The sequence below is a fragment of the Sinocyclocheilus rhinocerous genome, unplaced genomic scaffold (genome assembly GCF_001515625.1).
Source record: "Sinocyclocheilus rhinocerous isolate Xijiao unplaced genomic scaffold, SAMN03320098_v1.1 scaffold1527, whole genome shotgun sequence".
Taxonomy (NCBI): Eukaryota; Metazoa; Chordata; class Actinopteri; order Cypriniformes; family Cyprinidae; genus Sinocyclocheilus; species Sinocyclocheilus rhinocerous.
In genome coordinates, this window is record NW_015646152.1 from 283488 (window position 1) to 301745 (window position 18258).

At 37.6% G+C, this 18258-nt stretch overlaps 1 protein-coding gene across 2 annotated transcripts in view; it reads left to right on the forward strand.

Moving 5' to 3' along the window:
- Window positions 1-18175, forward strand: part of LOC107706955 (leucine-rich repeat transmembrane protein FLRT2-like) — a 37678-nt gene extending 19503 nt beyond the window's left edge. Inside the window, exons 1-2 of one of the 2 annotated variants that reach the window (XM_016510805.1) lie at window positions 13135-13629; window positions 15357-18175. In XM_016510805.1, coding sequence (XP_016366291.1) covers window positions 15760-17748 — 1989 coding nt within the window. In that variant the 5' untranslated portion in view covers window positions 13135-13629; window positions 15357-15759 and the 3' untranslated portion in view covers window positions 17749-18175. Of the gene's footprint in view, window positions 1-13134; window positions 13630-15356 lie in introns of those variants that run through there. The other variant, XM_016510806.1, reaches the window with a different exon arrangement.
- Window positions 18176-18258: the final 83 nt, after the last annotated feature.

The following is an 18258-nucleotide window of genomic DNA, read 5'->3' on the forward strand; positions in this document are numbered from 1 at the left end:
GTACTGTACATCTACTGAACAAAATATTGGTTGCACCTGAACAACAGCTAAAACTGTTACCAGAAAAAAAAAATCCAACTGAAGCGACCTGAAGAATAAAGCACGCCACACTCTATGAGTATCTGTTTTTACTGTGGTTAAAACTGAGAGTGGCAAGGAATTTTGACAGCACAGCACCATTAAATCTCTCTCAACAAACCACCTAATTAATCAAACAATCTCTCTCTACACAACGGCCTCCCGGTGAAGAAAGTTTTCGCCAGATTTGAAAAAAACAGAGTTTGAACGCATGTCACATCAGCCAATTCCCTTTATTAAATTCAACTTTTGTCGTGCTTCATATGTTTTAGTGGACAAACTCATTCATATATAAAGAAATGCTAAATAGGATCAAGTAACATGAAAGGTGATGATAAGCCTGAATGTTTTAAGTATGCATTCATACAGCGCAGATATCGCTTGCATCCAGTATCTTTCAGCCTTATTAAACATTTCGAATTAATTCACATTTTCTAACCCACGCTAAGTTTTTGTACTAAATATGAGCGAAGGAAATCTGGTGATGGCTGATTTAAGCTTAAACAAGTCAAGGTCATTGTTTATAGCATTTTCTTTAAATTAACCTCCATTATCACTTGCAAGTAAAAATACACACGGAATGGTGTAATGTATTATGGTATTCCCATAGCATGTAGAGGAAATCTGATGTGACAAACTGATGCATTTAACATTTCAGAAGTTCAAGAAAGCTACATGATAACAGTCCCTTTGGGCAAACCGCAAGACGGAAAATATCAAGAGCAATACATCTATGCTTGCTTGAAACAAAGAAATCAGGACCTTTGCCAAAGGCGTAAATGTTTCAGATCTCGAAACAGATATGGAAACCCAATTGTGGTAGCATTCCACAATGTAAGCCAATGCCTTTGGTAATTACACAAATTTAGAAAGGAATAAAATATATTGAGTGTTGCTCTGTAGGCAATGTCGTTCTAGTCTTAGCACTGGAGTCGTGACTTCAACTACTCGCTGAAGTAATGATCACAGAATAACATACTACATGAACTATGTCAGTTTGGTAAGAAACTGTCTAGCGGGAGAATAAATATAAATGTAAATCATTCATATGGTTTTCCTCTGCCAAGAAATGTCTCACAAAGGTCTGATTGCCAAAATGATACATAACGTTCAAATGTGAAACATCAAGGCAGAGAGCTGTCAAGATTTGTTATATCATAATTCAGTGATACATAATTATGGTGCAGTAGGGAAATCTTAAAAAAGAACAGGAAACTGGTTTTATTTGAAAAATCAGGTTAAATTAAGATTATTTGTTCCACTGTGTAAATAATGAATATTTCATAAGCCTCATATTTTTCTGCCTAATAATTTGAATTAATTTGAACCTGATTTAACCAGATAACATTCATATCATATTTCATAGAGCCTCATGCTGTTTACTGCATACAGCGGCCACAAAAAGTATTTAGACACTTAAAAAACATATGAAGGTCTTCACAATAAATAACAAATGACTAAAGCAAGAGGAGTTGGTGAAAAATAGCAAGCACACACACACACACAGACACACACACTTTTTTTTTATGCATTGAAATCTATTGCATGTGTGGCTGAAGTTTGCAAATATGTTGTGGGCCACTAAGTATTTAAATCTAGTTGTGTGTATGTATGAAGATCTAATGGATTCATTCAGTTTTCCAGCAGCGCTATAATAAAGTCTATCTCAGCGTTCAGCCTGACCCTCAAGTTTCACTCAGGTGTTGCTACCTGGCTTGCTCCGGCTTCTCTAAATAATGAACGCGAGGTTGCGATCTCTTCATCTTGAGTCGCTGTGACATGAGGACATGAACGCTGCAGTCCAGCTCTCTGGAACGGCGTAATTTATCTGAGGTGCCACCGTCTGAAGCGAGCGAAAAAAAATGAGTTAAATGGAGGACGCAAGGCATGAATTATACAAAGGGCCCAGACACACACTGACCTTGGTCCACTTTAATTTTGTCCTTGTTCCTTTCCTTTCTTCTTTTGAGAGGTAGCTAGCTAGCTAATGCACAACGTCCCTTTGTGCAGTTGTAAGAAAGAACAGAGGTCATTTCGGTTTCTCTGGAGTGCAGGGCGATTAGCAATATGTCATTTGTAGTGTCATGCCTCAGTTGTTCTGAGCGGGGTGGTGGGCACTGGAGCTACTAAAAAAAAAGACAGAAAAGAGGAGGAAAGCAAGAGTTTGTCAGAGGAACCACATGCCTCTAAGGTGCTTTGCCGCAGGAGGGGCCGATCGATACAATAAATCAATAAAATTTACATCATCACTCGCTGCGGCCCCCTCGTTGCAGTGAGGATCATAACATAACACACTTCCCCGTCACACCGAGTGTGCTTTTAACACCAGTATTAACATATCCCAGCATTCCTAGTGAGTCTTGCTGGGAGATATCTGAGATTCCTCTTTAAAAGTTGTCTCTCTGTGCATGGAACAGGAGAGAAGTAAACTGTTTTCTGCTAAACCACAGGGAGCAGATGGAGGTACAGATTGGGATGAAGGGGGGTTTTGCCTGAGCAAAGCCATATGAGGGAAAATATGTTATTTGAGGATCTTTCTTACATTTTGCAGATGAGGGCAGCGATAGCGGCGGATCGTAAACAAACTATCCTGTAAGGACGCGCAGCAAAACAGCCACCTCCAAAAACCAGAACATCTTAATCTCGACCAAATCGCATTTGTCTCGAGGCGAGGGAAGTATTTGGGCAATTTGTAAAATGTAAACAACAAAACTGAAGTCGGAGAGCTGACAAAAAAAAAAAAACTCCTACGGTCTGACTGGATCAAGCTGTATAAACAGTCTCACATTCACACCCTTGTTGAGACACTTTCACTCATTGTAAACAATGGCAGCGTAAACACGAAGCAATTACCGTAAAAAGTGGAACATAACTCCAGACAGTGTTAGATTCAGCACATAAATCACTAACTTGGATGATGCGAGTGTCTGAAGCAATAAACCCAAATCAGACATGGCTTTCAGGTGTGAAATTGAATTTTTAAAAGATGTAATCTGAGATTAAAATAATTATTATCCTGCCAAAGAGAATTTTAGTGTGGATGGATATGAGATGCGCCAAGTGGCAGCTAGTCATCTAAACCCATTCTTAAGGGCTTTAAAACAGTTATTTCATCTTTACAGCATAATATGAAAGCCATTACCAAACTATAAGAAATAAACACTTAAGTCAGCTAAACTGTTTGCCTTATTTAAATATAATGGAAAGTAATGAGCTGGAATAATGAGCTGGATACACACATATACATACATACTATATATCTAAAGGGGCTATTACAGAGCATGTATTTGAGTTTAAAAATGAGAGATGTGGGTCAGTGTGGAATGAAAAAATATGATCTAAAGATACGTTTTTAGAATGGCATGTCTCTGCAAAAGACGTGGGCGCAGCGATCAGACACTTCTGTCTAGTTCATGTTTGCATAGACAAACAAATGGAAAAACAAAGTGCGATGTAAAATGTGTTCTGCGTGAACAGCCCCCAATTTGATTGGCCATGTGGCGATCAAAGAGTTTTGATATTTGGTATATCATTTGGCATGGCTGCAGGTAATTGCGAGTATAATATTGCTTTTCTACTGCAATTCAATAAACAATTAAGTTAATATTGGGTAATCACATATTCTCTGAGTAGGTGCTTCTTTTGAATAAGTAATTACTTAGCAATCATTAAAAAAGTATGTTCTGTATAGTATGAATGTGTGCAGTATGAATGTGATCTGGACATACTACATTCGTCAAATTGACATTATCATGTGATCTACTTTATCAGTGCCAGTTATCTCGCTTAACTGTCATTCATAAATACTCTCCTGTGGCCTCACGGGTTAATAAAGTGTCCATCACACTTCAGAATCTCAACACAACTATTAGTTTATCCAGGGACTTTCTACCTACTGTTTTCAGAATACTGTGAATTTGAACATACTACTCTGTTCACATGCTGCTTTTAGCTTACTGTATAGTAGGGAAGACTGTGATTTTAGATGCAGCCATGGTTTCACTCCTGAATGTGGTTTTGAAAGAAATGGTTGAGTGAACGATTCAATGACTCATGTTCATGAAGACAGTCAGTTGTTTTGTTCCATTTTGCTGTTGTTCTATTAATTTATTTACTTATTTATACATTTATTTATTTATTACTTCATGCTAATTAATTTTGACAAGAACAAAAAAATTGAATAATAATAATAATAATAATAATAATAATAATAATAATAATAGTAGTTTTGTTCCTGAAAAGTTCAGTGGTTTTAAATGAATAAATTCAGTGAATGTTTCAATGATTCACTCATAAAGATAGAAACTTTTTTTTCCCCTGAATGAATCAGTGTTGTAGACCTACTGGTGGCAACAATGTAACCCACAGGAAGAGTCAGCAATACAAACAGATACAAATGAGTAGTGATAAAAAAAAGTGAAAGGTTCTATTTACTACTGAGCACTGAGCAAGTAGTGCTTTTGAATTGCATCAGGACTCTTGGAAGGCTGCTCAGCCAACCAAATGTCAAGTTCAGAACTGTTGTATAATGTTTATTTTACTAGTAATTACCACCAGATGAACTTCAATCAAGGTCTCAGTCTAGACTAAATTTTCTATGTGGTTTCTAAATAATGTCTTTGCCAGAAAAAATAGGTTTGCTTATAGTTTCTTTTTTGGATGATGAATTCAAGAATACTAGCTAAAACACTCTTATTAGAAGAAGAAAAAAAACAAGGAAAAAAAACTATATATATATATATATATATATATATATATATATATATATATATATATATATATATATATATATATATATATATATATATATATATATATATATATATATATATATATATATATATATATATGTCAGTCTTGGGATTGAAAGAAGCTCAGGCTGACATGTGTGGCAGACACTCTCTGACTCTGCCTGTCAGTCTAACTGAAACAGATTATGTCACAATGGCTTATGCTCTCGCCAAATGACTGCTGGCACAAAGTCTGTGAAGTTCAGAGATTGTTCACATTGCCCTGCAGTATATAAATACATTTCCATCTGCACACCAAACTAAACACCAGCTTACGCACAAGCGTTCTCGCGTTTTGACACATTGTGAGTTACTGTTGTCTTTTTAGTGATCTGAAGGGAATATGCTGACAAAGCCTCGACTGTGAATAAACTCTCTTTCTCTCTCTTTCATTTTCTCTCCATCATAGGCTGAGCACAGGAGAGCTGTTTTGACGACAAGATTGACCATTAGTGTGTGTGTTTGTGTGTGTGTGTTCATTTGCCTCATTTGCAACAAAACCGATTCGCCCAATGACGTGTATGCAAACTTTCATTTTCTCAATACTCATTAAAAGCTCACAAGACTTGATTTTGCATTTATTGAACTCTAAAATATCTCTCCAGTGGTCATTTCTTAAGGCACAAGCAGATACATTTATGAGTGAATAATTACCCTCGGGATATTGGCCTGGGTCAATCACAAATAATGGCTCAAGCACAGAAATACCCTGAAGCCGCTGCACCTGAGACCTCATAGTAAGTACGGTCAGTGTATACAGAAGAGGTCAGGAACGTGAGTGCTAGCCAAGGATCAGATCAATCCAATCACTAAAATCATAAACATATTCAGATTAAACACTTTCAATCATACTTTACAATATTCATGAGATGGCAATCCAAAAATCAACTGCGGCATTTGTGTGCCTTTTGGCCACACATTCTCTTTTTAAACATACTTTTTACACTCCCACTCATTCATTTATTTATTTTGTTCAACAGTGTATATACAGTAAATAATGTCCTATGTTGCCATGCCACATCTGCATATTACTGTATAAGCTATCTGGGCTTGTTTTTCATAACATAATTTATGGTCAGTTGGGGGTTATGTTTTGCTGGGATTGTATCCAAAACAGTTGTGTATTTACTGCTATTATAATTATTATTTTTTTTTTTTTTCAAAAAACAAACTAAATTTTGCGTTATTTCTCATAGAATTGTAAAATTACTATATGTCTGTTTAAATGTATAAAAACAGAAAACCATAGAACAGTTAACATTTTTGTTTTGTATAAACTTCCAGATTAACTGTTTTCTCCTCTTTTGACCCGTGTTATTTAATATTCATTTAAATAATTGTAACTGTGAAAAATACAAATACATAAATATCAAATACATTTTGGAGGGAATAAATAAATAATGTGGGTTGCTTATTTACATGATAAATAAGTTTGTTTGATTTTTATGTATGCATGTATGTATGTACGTATTTATAGATCTGCCATAAAAAAGTCTTAATATGTCTTGTTTAATTTCATAGTTAGCATTTCCATGATAAAAAAAGAAAAATAAATAAATAAATAAAATATTAGACGTAGAATTGTTGATTTTTTTGGAAATGTTACCACAATTGAGTGGCTGCATTAATTAGTGGCTGTATTAATTATCAAATAATTATTTAAAAAAAAATATATACAATACAATTTCATAGGCATTTTTAAGAAATATTGAAATTTGTATGACTATGTTGCTTTTTATGTAGATTACCAAAGTGTCCCTTTCTCTTTGGAGTGGTACAAGCTGTTCGTGAATAGATAAGATCCCTAAAGTTGCAAATACTAAAGTCTCAAACCCAAAGAGATATTCTTTATAAAAGTTAAGACTTGTCCACGCCCTCCTAAAACGCCTCGTTTAAGCATGCACCCACATGTCTACGTCACTGTGTGGGAAGATTTGCATAACACCGCCCAAATGTTCACGCAAAGAAAGAAGGTGTAAATTTGATTATCGCTGTAGTATTGTTGCTGCCGCCACCCATGTCGTTGAGATGCTGTGTGTTTCATTATGAAAGCGAAACTACTTTGTTTGGCCTTCAAGTTTTGAGCTTTGTAGAGTAGCGCTTGTTGTTTGTCTTTTCTCTGGTCACAAATGCAGACAGGGTTTTATGTTTACACGGCACGATATGCAACGCAACGCGTAAAAAGACAGTATAAGTCATTATAATCAGTACTTATGTCCCCACTGGAGTCATTACTATTAAACTGTGAGGGAATATTTAGATCGGGTGGCGTCTGGTTATTTGTTAATCTAGCCACTGTGCTAAATAAAAACCTTGGATTGTTTTGGTTATTTTCTATGAGTTTGTGGATATACTCGGCCCTGGCAGCTTTTAGAGCCTGTCTATAGCTGTAAACATCGACGCGTTTCAGAAAGGCGGGGCATAGAGGATAAACAATAATGTACAGTATTTTAGAGCCTGTCTGTAGCTTTGTAAACATCGACGCGTTTCAGAAAGGCGGGGCATAGAGGATAAACAATAATGTACAGTATGTGGAAAATAATGTTTTTTTTTTTTTACCTTAAACCGCATAAACACATTTCATTGCACCAAATACACAAAATAATGTTCTTTTTTAGCAACGTCATATGACCCCTTTAAAATCAAATGCTTTTGAAAAGTAGAAAAAAAATAAATGAAGGAAAAAGTATGCAACATTCATATAACAAAGACAACAAAATAGTTTAAATCTGTTCTTTAAAAAAAAAAAAAAATACACTTTTGTTAGTATCATTACTAAACTAATGAATTATATTTACATGTAAGTTGAACACTGTAATGCAAAATGTTACCACACAGTGTAATAATTCCCACAATGCAGCAGTGTCGACCATCTGATTGTAGCTCAGAACTTCCTCTGAGAACAATAAAACACTGAGCCGTGTGAATACAGGTCCAGTGCAGGTGACCCAGGATGAGGGTTGAGGCGTCTCAGCACCAGCAGGGAAACCCACCCCCCTCAGACTTAAGACTCCCTCCTGCCTGAGCTCGGCGGAGGGAAATTTGCAGCAGATGTGACTTCAAACGGCAGAGCTCCCGGCAGGATTAGGGCACTGGATAAGACCCATCCTCCGGCTGCCTCTCTGACCTCTGTCTCACTGTCTTTCTCCGCCAAGTCGGCAGGAAAAAACAAGGACTCGCTTGTTGCGAGACACTGTTTTTACAGCTTGCCGAAGCTGTCTCGCTCCGCTGACTGAAACATTGCATTCTTTGACTGTCCTCTTGTAAAAGACGCTCGGGGCCTATTGAACGCTTGCTCTCTGACCGTCTTGTGAAGGTGTTTGTAAGTGCAAAGCAAATGAGGAGCTGAGAAAGATCGGGCTTCAATTAAAAACGATCGTAAGTCCTTATATACAAAACTGCTCACAAATCTCAAAAATTTGTTGAAGCACAGGGCGAATACTAAAACCATCATGCGTGTCATTTCACAAAAGTCATTTAGATTTTTGACATTGTGTTGATTCAGACTAGACCAATATTAGTCATTTGACAGGCCAGAGAGGCACCAACGATTACAACACATAAACATGCAAATCTACCAAACCACATATACCGTAAAAGTGCAATGCATGCTGGTCTGGAGTACGAGTGGGCATTTATCTCTCTGTGTAGTGCTCCGATTGTGGATCGGGTCCAGAGGGGTCAGTGAGCAAGGGCTTTGATCCAGATTTTAAGCTTTGCCTCCCAGACACCCACTGAGTGCTCAACCAGCAGAATAAATGTGACCTGAAACTTATTTCCAGTCAAATCTATCTGCAGTGGAACATTTTTTTTCAGATGTGATATCAAAATCACGATATGTGAGTCAAAAAATATTTATGTTAGACTGTAGAATGATACGTTTAGAAACAGAGATGCTATCAACCACACAGTGTTGTTTGCTCTCAGCTACTGTATACAGATTAAATAATAATAGCAAAACTGCTGGCCATTGTGAAAATCACGTTACAGTTGAGGAACAGTCTTAATGAGTCTAAAAATCGAAATAAGTTTCACACAATAATTATTTAAAAGTAATATTAATATATATATTTTTTCTTTAAATATATGAGCTTACTTTTCGTGTTTTTGTTTTTCCATACAATTCAATGCAATGGAATATCAATTTAAATATATAAATTATCTGTATTCAAATGGAATAAGCATGGCCAGGGTTTAAACCGGGAAAGTGCTAAAACTACATGAAAACCCCATTTATACAGTAACTATTGTGCAATTTTAGTTATTTCAATTAAACCTTGCATAACTCTTAAAATTAGCCATTCTTTGATACTACAACTTTTATGTAAATAATGCCATTGTATGTAAAATAAATGCTTGTGTTTTTTTTGTTTTTTTTTCAATTTTGAATCAAAAAAAATTCTTTAAAATTTGACATATGATGCTATATTTGGCCCACAATTCTGGGAATGTTGAGTCTTTGAATCATTTACTCACACGATTCATAACAAAAACAGTCACAATATTAACGAAAACAAGTCTTAATATGATTTAATAAAATGTATGTGTGGCTCCAAAAGAGTGTTTAAGTATCCTACACATGACAATAAAACAGTTATCCCCTCCCCTCCCATAAAAGATTTGTAAAAAAAAACAACAAAAAAAAAACATGTAAGGTCAATTTTACTCTCAACAATTTTGGATTTCTGAGACATTCACAAAAAAGACGACGCAATATGGCCATTCAATTTCAACTTGAAATTACATTGTGAGCATTTAATTCATTTGGTAAATTTTTATTATTATTATTAAACAAACCCCTACGTGCTTTCAGCCACAAAGCCTTAGTGTGGTCTCATTAAATATTTAGCATTTAAAAGTCATGGATACTGACATGCTGCAGTAGAGGTAGAAAAAGTCTCAAATCAGTTCAAATGTAACCATATTATAGTGTGATATAGGTGGTCTTAAGAAAAAAAAAAAGATCTGTGCCATTTTCACAGTGTGCCGGGGAATATAAATTGCACACAAGTTTTCGTAGCAGCCCTTTGAACACTTCAGACTAGTAAAAGTCCTATGCGCAATAGATCTGCATTTGTTTATTGAGTGGCTGGCTGCTGAAGGGCCATTTGGTTCATTAAAAGCAATACAAAAATAAAATAAATTCCTACACTTGCATAAAAGGAGCTGTAAATTGTGCCTCTGCCACTGTAGTATTATGAAACTGAAAGGCATGACCGAATACTTCAAAAAACCTTCTGCTGTGTGAGTATTTCTATCCATTCTGGTAATGTAGTGCTGTGTCTCATACTGATTAACAACACACAGAACAAGAGAGCAGAATATTGTGAACACAAATTCTGGTATTAGCAACGATACTATCCACTAATTATCTGATTCAATTATATGGAAAATGATTATGTGGTCGCTTGACCTCCATTTCCATTGACTTAACAATAACTATATTATTACCCACACCCACACACAATAACTTTGTATTATAATTATGTCACCTGTCACTTTAAATGATTGCATTTTGATTGACTGTCAATGTTTTTTATCAACATTAAAAAAGAAAATGTTCTGAGTGTGATTACAACAATATCTTTCTTCTATGTTGCTATCATTGCAGATGTGGTGTGGATGTCTCTATTGTCAAATAATTAGAATGGTGATTCAAAATGTATAGTATTTATGTGTTTCAGGAAAACAAAAAGAAATTGTGAAGAATGTTTAACCATTTTTGAATTTACAGTAAAAGTCTTTTTGTATGTACATACTGTAAATACTTTTCACTGTTTTTTTTTTGTTTGTTTTTTACGGCGCATTATGTGAGTTTTTAGAGGCTGATTGCCCGGGCAGATTACTTATTATGAAACCAGGCAGCCAATTGTGACACCAGGTCAGCGATTGCATGTAAAATATGGCAGCCTATCATTTTACTTCTGCGTATTTTTGGGTTCAGTATATAATTCATTGTCTGTATGGCAGACAGATTTATGCTGAAATGAAATTCGGTGGACTGAGAAGGACAAAGCAGTCAATCACTGACATTTAGAAGATACAAATAAATAAAAAACACATCTGGAAAGTCACTAAAAGGGCTCTTCACAACATGACACGATGGAACTCGGATACTAGGATCAATTTATTTTCAGTAAGAAGGGAGACACTCGCATTTCTCAATATTCAATGATTATAATTCTCTGCCCTTCCTTGTCATTTAATCTAACGATTGTAAATTATTGCCAAATCACCCGGGTCCTAATAAGTGCGTGGAGTTTTGCCTCCCACTGGATATAGGCCGACATCAAGCTGTCCCTTCACTGTTAGTCGGCTTCTATTTAAATACCATGTCGCGTTTACAGTAATCTGGCCCTAATTAAAATGTATAGTCTGACAGAGTGCAGTATCGGCACATTCTGTGCGTCTTTCATGCCAGTGAGTGAATAGTTAATGGACGTTACGCTGCCTTGAGCTTTGGAGAGAGGGAGAGGGAAGCTGTGTCTGAAATACACTGCCTTCGCTGACAGTAGGCCTATATGGAATTAGGAAGGCAACAAGGCACATAAGTATACAGTATACATACACATTTATGTTAATATTGATTGGTTATTGCTTGCTAAGATCTGTGGTAAAAGTGGCGCCTGAAGGAACGGTTGAAAGGAGTAAATCAATTAATGAATGCGTTTTCATTTATTTCAACTCATGACTGAGAAATAAGCATTGCAGTCTGAATATTTGCTTGGAAATCTCTAAAGCTGACTTGAATTTATTGTACATTATTAGACATGGTGTTATTGGAAGACTGTCTGAAGGCAGCTACCTTAGAAGGTGCTTTCATACAAACACACTGCCGATCAAGTCAATGACTAACTGGGTAGCAAGACAGCTGTCTTTGGTTTTCAAACACAGGCAGAAAGAGAAAGCGAGATTCCCTTAAGTGCCTCAGCCACCTCGAGACAATGGAGAACATCTGGATAAAATGATTATTACTGTGTGAATCAGAGACTGCAAATAAACGTCAAATTCATGATAGGTGAATAGCAGGGTAAAAGGAATTAATCTAGGTGTGAGTGTGGGATAAAGAACTTTTGAATTCATTCAAAAGCTCCAACTCAATTCATTCGTGTATTGGACATCGCTGCTTCTTTCATGAACGCTCCATGTTAAAATTTTCAGTGAGAAACGACTTAAATTTTGACTTAAATCTTATGTTTCCACTTTTATGATATTTTAAAGATGATTTTGCATATTGAGGCTTAATATCTACCCATTCATTGTATTTGCATGGAAAAGAGCGATCATTTCACATTTTTTGGCCCATATATTCTTGTGGAAAATAGCTACGTTTTAGCTAATTCACTAATTCATTTTATGTAAGCTGCTCATGTCCCAATATTTTTTGCAAAATAATACAAATATTGAAAAAAAACAAGGTTATTTCGACATTTATCTCAAAATTCTGACTTTTTCTAAATATACATATGGCCAAATCATCATATTAGAAAGATTTGTGAAAGATCGTGTGACACTGATTACTGGAGTAATGATGCTGAAAATTCAGATTTGCATCACAGGAATACATTACATTTTAAAATATATTAAAATGGAAAAAGTTATTTTAAATTGTAATAATAACACACACACACACACGTATATATATATATATATATATATATATATATAAAGTCAAAATTGTAAGATGTAAATGTAAAGAAGAGAGATATAAACAAGTTTATAACTAGCAGCTGTGATAAATACATTTGCAACTGGAAGAATGAATAAATGAATGAATTAATGAATGAATGAAAAAATTTTTATTATGTGGCAGAAAAAAAAAAGAAAAAAAAAAGCTTCCATACAGTTAGGTTTAGGGGTGGACCTTATGGCCATAGTAGCCAGTTATGAGGTCACCAATGTTTCATGTTCAAAAATAAATTCGTTAAAAAAAAAAACCGACACCTCCTAAAATAGTTACACATTCGGTTTGGCTCTATTTGGATGGGAAACTAGGCTATTTTGTGGCATAATTTCACTTAATAATATTGACATCTATTGCGCACGCAAATTGATAATCATATGCGCACGCAAAAGCGAGCTCTTATCCTTAAACAGAGATGGGGAAGTTAAAATGTAAGTGTCATTCCACCCCAGCCTGTAATGTCTTTACTCAGGACAGTGTGGGAGGACCGAGAGAGAGAGAGAGAGAGAGAGAGAGAGAGAGAGAGAGAGAGAGAGAGAGAGAGAGAGAGAGAGAGGGAGAGTGAACAGACCATTACCAGCGCATAGAGAGAGGTGCAGTGAACAGATCATTACCATCGCAGTTTTCCTCTGTAAACATCTCTCGGAATTAAATCGGCAAACTCTTGTGTTTCGCTTTCACGAAGTATGATGATATGATACGCAGCGACGTGGATGTTTTTGGGGCTTTTTTTTCGCGGAGTTTACCGACTCCTTGAAAAAGTGGATTTTGCAAATGTGAATTTGGTGTAAATTAAAGGTTTAAAGGAGGGCTCAGCCGCGAAGAGAGGAACGGAGGGAGTCGCTTCGGTAAAAAGTAGTGAGCGCGGACACTGAGCTCTCCAAACGGGAGTCAGTATGCTGTCCGGAGGAGCCGCGGGCGGAGAGGAGCTCGGAACCGATTCGGTTGAACAGCATGTTATGGGAATGGCGTTGGATCTGTACGTCCCGTCTATTCCACCGAGCGCATGAAGAACAAGAAGAGAGGGACAAATGTTCAGTGTGCTTTAGGTATACGGATTAAATCATGTTTGATAAGGTAGGCTGATTTTATTGGAGAGAACTGCATTCATTCTGCTGGATGAAGTTCATTTACCCGTCTAAATGCAGGAACAGTTTAAGTTAAAAGGGCACGACTACTTGCAAGTTACATAGTTTCCAGGCATTTCCGAAACTATTCTGCTGTATATGGGCTTTTACTTTTCCGGAAACTGCTTAGTTCGTATGTTAGACTAAGGCTTGTCAGCATTTCATCATCTCAAATAACATATGTAGGGTAAATAGTGGATAACCAAAGCGGTTTATCTGGTCAAACATCAATGCGTATCATAGCATCGTTTCTCTTTTACTTATGCTCTGCTCTCAGCATAGTGATGCATTCACATCATCAGCTTGCTGCTCTCTCAAGTTCACCTTATCCGCCTCGAAATGTCTCCTACGATATAAACTTTCAGTGTTGTTTTGTCTTTTCGCATTTTGTTTTGTCTGCGAACATGCGTTTTGATTAAGACACACTGTAAAAAAAAAAAGAAAAAAATGTTGCATTTAGCTGTGGTTGTTATACATTCGCTGTAGCTGATAAATAGTATCTCTAAGCAGCGTAAAAATAAAAGGTGGTAAAATGGAAGACCACGATGTAACAACGTTCAGCAAAACTGGCCTTTCCATGAACAATCGCCAATAAACAATATAGACAGAGATATATTGTCTATATTGACACCCCGCCCCCAGTCTTATAATACAGTCTGGCAATGTATTTTATACTGTTTTTCTCCAGTCACTATTTTATAACTTAACTTTAAAACAATATATATATATTTAATATAAAGTATATATATTGGCTTTAATGGTTCAATGAAGAACCTTTATGAATGATGATGAATAGTTTGCTGTAAACCTCTTTATACTCATGATTATGCAATTGAATGTGATTTCAAATATGGTTTTGTCAGATCTAAACTGATTTTTATTAGGCCTGTTTTCTGCTAATGTATTTTTTCTATATTTAAATCACATCTGTCATATAGCTTGCCTCTTAGGAAAGACAAGCATTCTCTTGCCAGGCATTGATTGTCTTAACTCTATTAACAAAGCAGATGGTACAGGCCACAAAAGCAAACATCCAATGCAGAGGTGTTCGCTGTAGGCTCAAGATGCCAAGAAGTTTGTTATTTTACAGTGACAATGAAGGCGCACAAATACAAACAGGACCGATTGAAACGTTTTTAATTCACAAAATGTTAAATGTCAACAAAAGCCTTTTTTTCCGTCCCCCGGGTTAGGAAAAAAATAAAAAATAAAATAAATAAATAAAAAACCTTTCCTCCAGTGTTGATTAAAGGGCAGCAGCTGCCTTATTTAGAATGTTTATTTAGTTTATTTAGATCAAAAATGGTGCACATTTAGCTTACTTTTATTTATTTTTTTTTAATCTCAACTTGAATTACACTATAAGTAAAAGAAGTCTGAACAGTAGATTCATTATGAGTTCTGAGTATGATTCTGAGACCTCGAGCTAAGCACAAAACCTATTCGCTGAGAGAGAACAAAAAAAAAAAAGTATTGATCATTTATTGCAGGTAGAGGGGCTAAATTATACCCCAATCCCATTTAATTTGACAGGTAGTATTCGTAACTCTGAATTGTGTATGGGGCATGCATATTCTATGATGCATAGTAAAGACGCTTGGGGGGGGGGTTGCCCTACTACATTTTTTTTTGTGAACCCACACTTTTTTATTCTAATTTCTCCTTCTTTTTAAACAGATCTCTGGACCCAAATGTCACATCTTCTGGAAACAGCTTGGGCTGAGGCCCATCAGCACTTGACAGCAGGCTGGGAGGTGGACGGTGTGGCTCAGTGCTTCAGCACTCTCTCAGTCACACCCTGCTTGGGCCCTACAGTGAGCGAGAGCAGTTCTGCAATGATCTGATTCCTCAGCATGGATAGCTTAAGTGAGAGAACCCATGCACTCTAATGAGACCACCTCTCCAGACAAGGGCTAGAAATTATCAAGGGATTACTCAAATTCCTGGTTTATCTGCGACCTGCATGTTAAAATAATATTTTAGAGGACTTAATTTTGCTGGATTTGTTACATTTCCTTTTTACTCCCTCCAACCACTGATTTTGTCTTGCAATTTCCTTTCCCTCCCTTTATTTTCCGTTATGGAGTTTCAAGTTGGATTTTGGAATAACCATTGTACTTCATTTTTTCGCTTTTGGTTGACAGTATTGTTGAGCTTGCATGTGCAGTTCAGCCCCGTCTCATCTTGTCCCAAGGAGTGCCGCTGTGATAGAACATTTGTTTACTGTAATGAGAGGAGCCTGACGTCTGTGCCTCTGGGGGTGCAAGAGGGATATAAAACCCTCTTCCTCCACAACAATCAGATCAACAATGCCGGCTTTCCATTGGAGCTACACAATGTTGCCTCTGTAGAAACTGTTTACCTATATGGAAATCAGCTGGATGAATTTCCCCTCAACCTTCCCAGGAATGTTCGAGTGCTGCACCTCCAGGAAAACAACATCCAGACAATATCCAGGGCAGCACTTGCCCAGCTACCCATGCTGGAGGAACTCCATCTGGATGACAACTCCATCTCAACTGTAGGGGTAGAGGAGGGGGCTTTCAGGGAGGCTGTCAGCCTCAAGCTTCTTTTCCTTACCAAAAACCACCTGAGCAGCATTCCTATCGGATTACCGGCAGATCTCAAGGAGCTGCGTTTGGATGAGAATCGCATTGCCGACATTGACGAGGATGCCTTCCAGAATGTCACCACCCTGCAGCGACTTTTGCTGGATGGGAACTTGCTTGAAGATGATGCCATCGCTCCTGGAACCTTCCAGGACCTGGTCAACCTTAAAGAACTGTCCCTGGCACGAAACTCCCTCACTACTCCACCACCATTGCTCCCTGGTGCATCCCTGACCAAGCTCAACCTGCAGGAAAACCAGATGGACACCATTAAAGTGATAGCCTTCAATGGGCTTAGTAAACTGGAGAAGTTAGATATCTCCAGCAACCAGCTTCAGTTTCTTGCACCGGGTGTCTTTGATGGCTTGAGAAACCTGAGGCACCTTAATGCAAGAAACAACCTCTGGCGTTGTGATTGCAGCATTAAGTGGGTCATTGCATGGCTCAGGTCTCTGCCATCTGCGATAAATGTCCGTGGCTTCACGTGCCAGAGTCCAGAAAGAGTGCGTGGCATGGTGATTCGAGAACTCACCTTAGATGCCATTGACTGCCCAGCAGGCACCGTGCTACATCCCTGGCCAACCCATTCATATCCATCTACATTGCCACCCCGCAGAACCACCACCATCACCACGACCACCTCCAGAACCACCCACTTCACTACCATTTCACCCTCTGCTTTTTACCCCGCCTCTGCCAACCCCACACCCCCAGTTCCACATTTCCCTCCCGGTCCCCTGCCTCCTTACGAAGACCCCTTAAAAATCTCCTTTCATGTAGTTAATTCTACCTGCATTGATGTGAGCTGGGAGTCTTACTTCACTGTGACGGCTTACAAAGTGACTTGGGTCAAGATGGGGCAGAGTTTGATGAGTGACATCACTCGAGAAAGAACAGTCCCGGGATACCAACGAAGGCTTAGCCTGTCAAATTTAGAACGCAGGTCTATCTACCGCATCTGCGTGTATGTTCTGGATACTCTTAACACGTACAGACCAGGCGAGGATACTATCTGTTCTGAGGCTAAGACCAAATCCACATCCACATACTCTGAATCTGAGCAGGCTGCCCAGCAAGACAACACCTCCACACTCCTATTGGCTGGAGTGATAGGTGGGGCTGTATTGGTGGTCTTGGTGACACTTCTAAGCTTGTTTTGCTGGCACATGCACAAGAAAAGCAGGTCGTCATCGTCCAAATGGAAATACAATCGCGGCAGGAGAAAAGATGACTACTGCGAGGCCGGGACCAAAAAGGATAACTCCATCCTGGAAATGACTGAAACAAGCTTTCAGATAGTGTCACTAAACAATGAGCAGCTTTTAAAAGGGGACTTCAGAATTCAGCCCATCTACACACCTAATGGAGGGATTGGCCTCAGAGACTGTCACCTTAGTAACAACAGCATAGCTTACTGCAAGAGCAGTAATGTTCCCAGTGTGGACTTCTGCCACACATGATGCTTTTTGACGGATGCTACAACCATTTGTTCAAAGAAAATGCAGTTCAATATACTGTAAAATACACGTATGTATTATATATATATATATATATATATATATATTTCCAGGTGCAGTCAACATGGTAATTTATACTGTGGACAAGTATGTGGAATTCTGCTCTATTTTCTATTCTTAGTAAATATGAAATGGTTTTGTAATATGTGAGGCTCAAAGTGGTTTCGCTCAAGGACGCTGTAGATGTTTTGTATTATCGAAGCACGTTGGCTACCTGCTGCAAGTGCAGTCCACATGTTTTGCCTCTCAACCACTTTAAGATCTTGAAAACGTTGCTAACCACACAACCAAAATATGCCATTTGTGCTGAAATACAGCTACCCCTTCACACAACAGTAGTTAAGATAACACACTGGTCAGGAAACCAAAACACCGCTGATTAGGCTGTAGTAGAAAAAAGGAGCTGAGTTTTTCTTTCTTTCTTTCTTTCTTTCTTTTTTTTTTTGGGGGGGG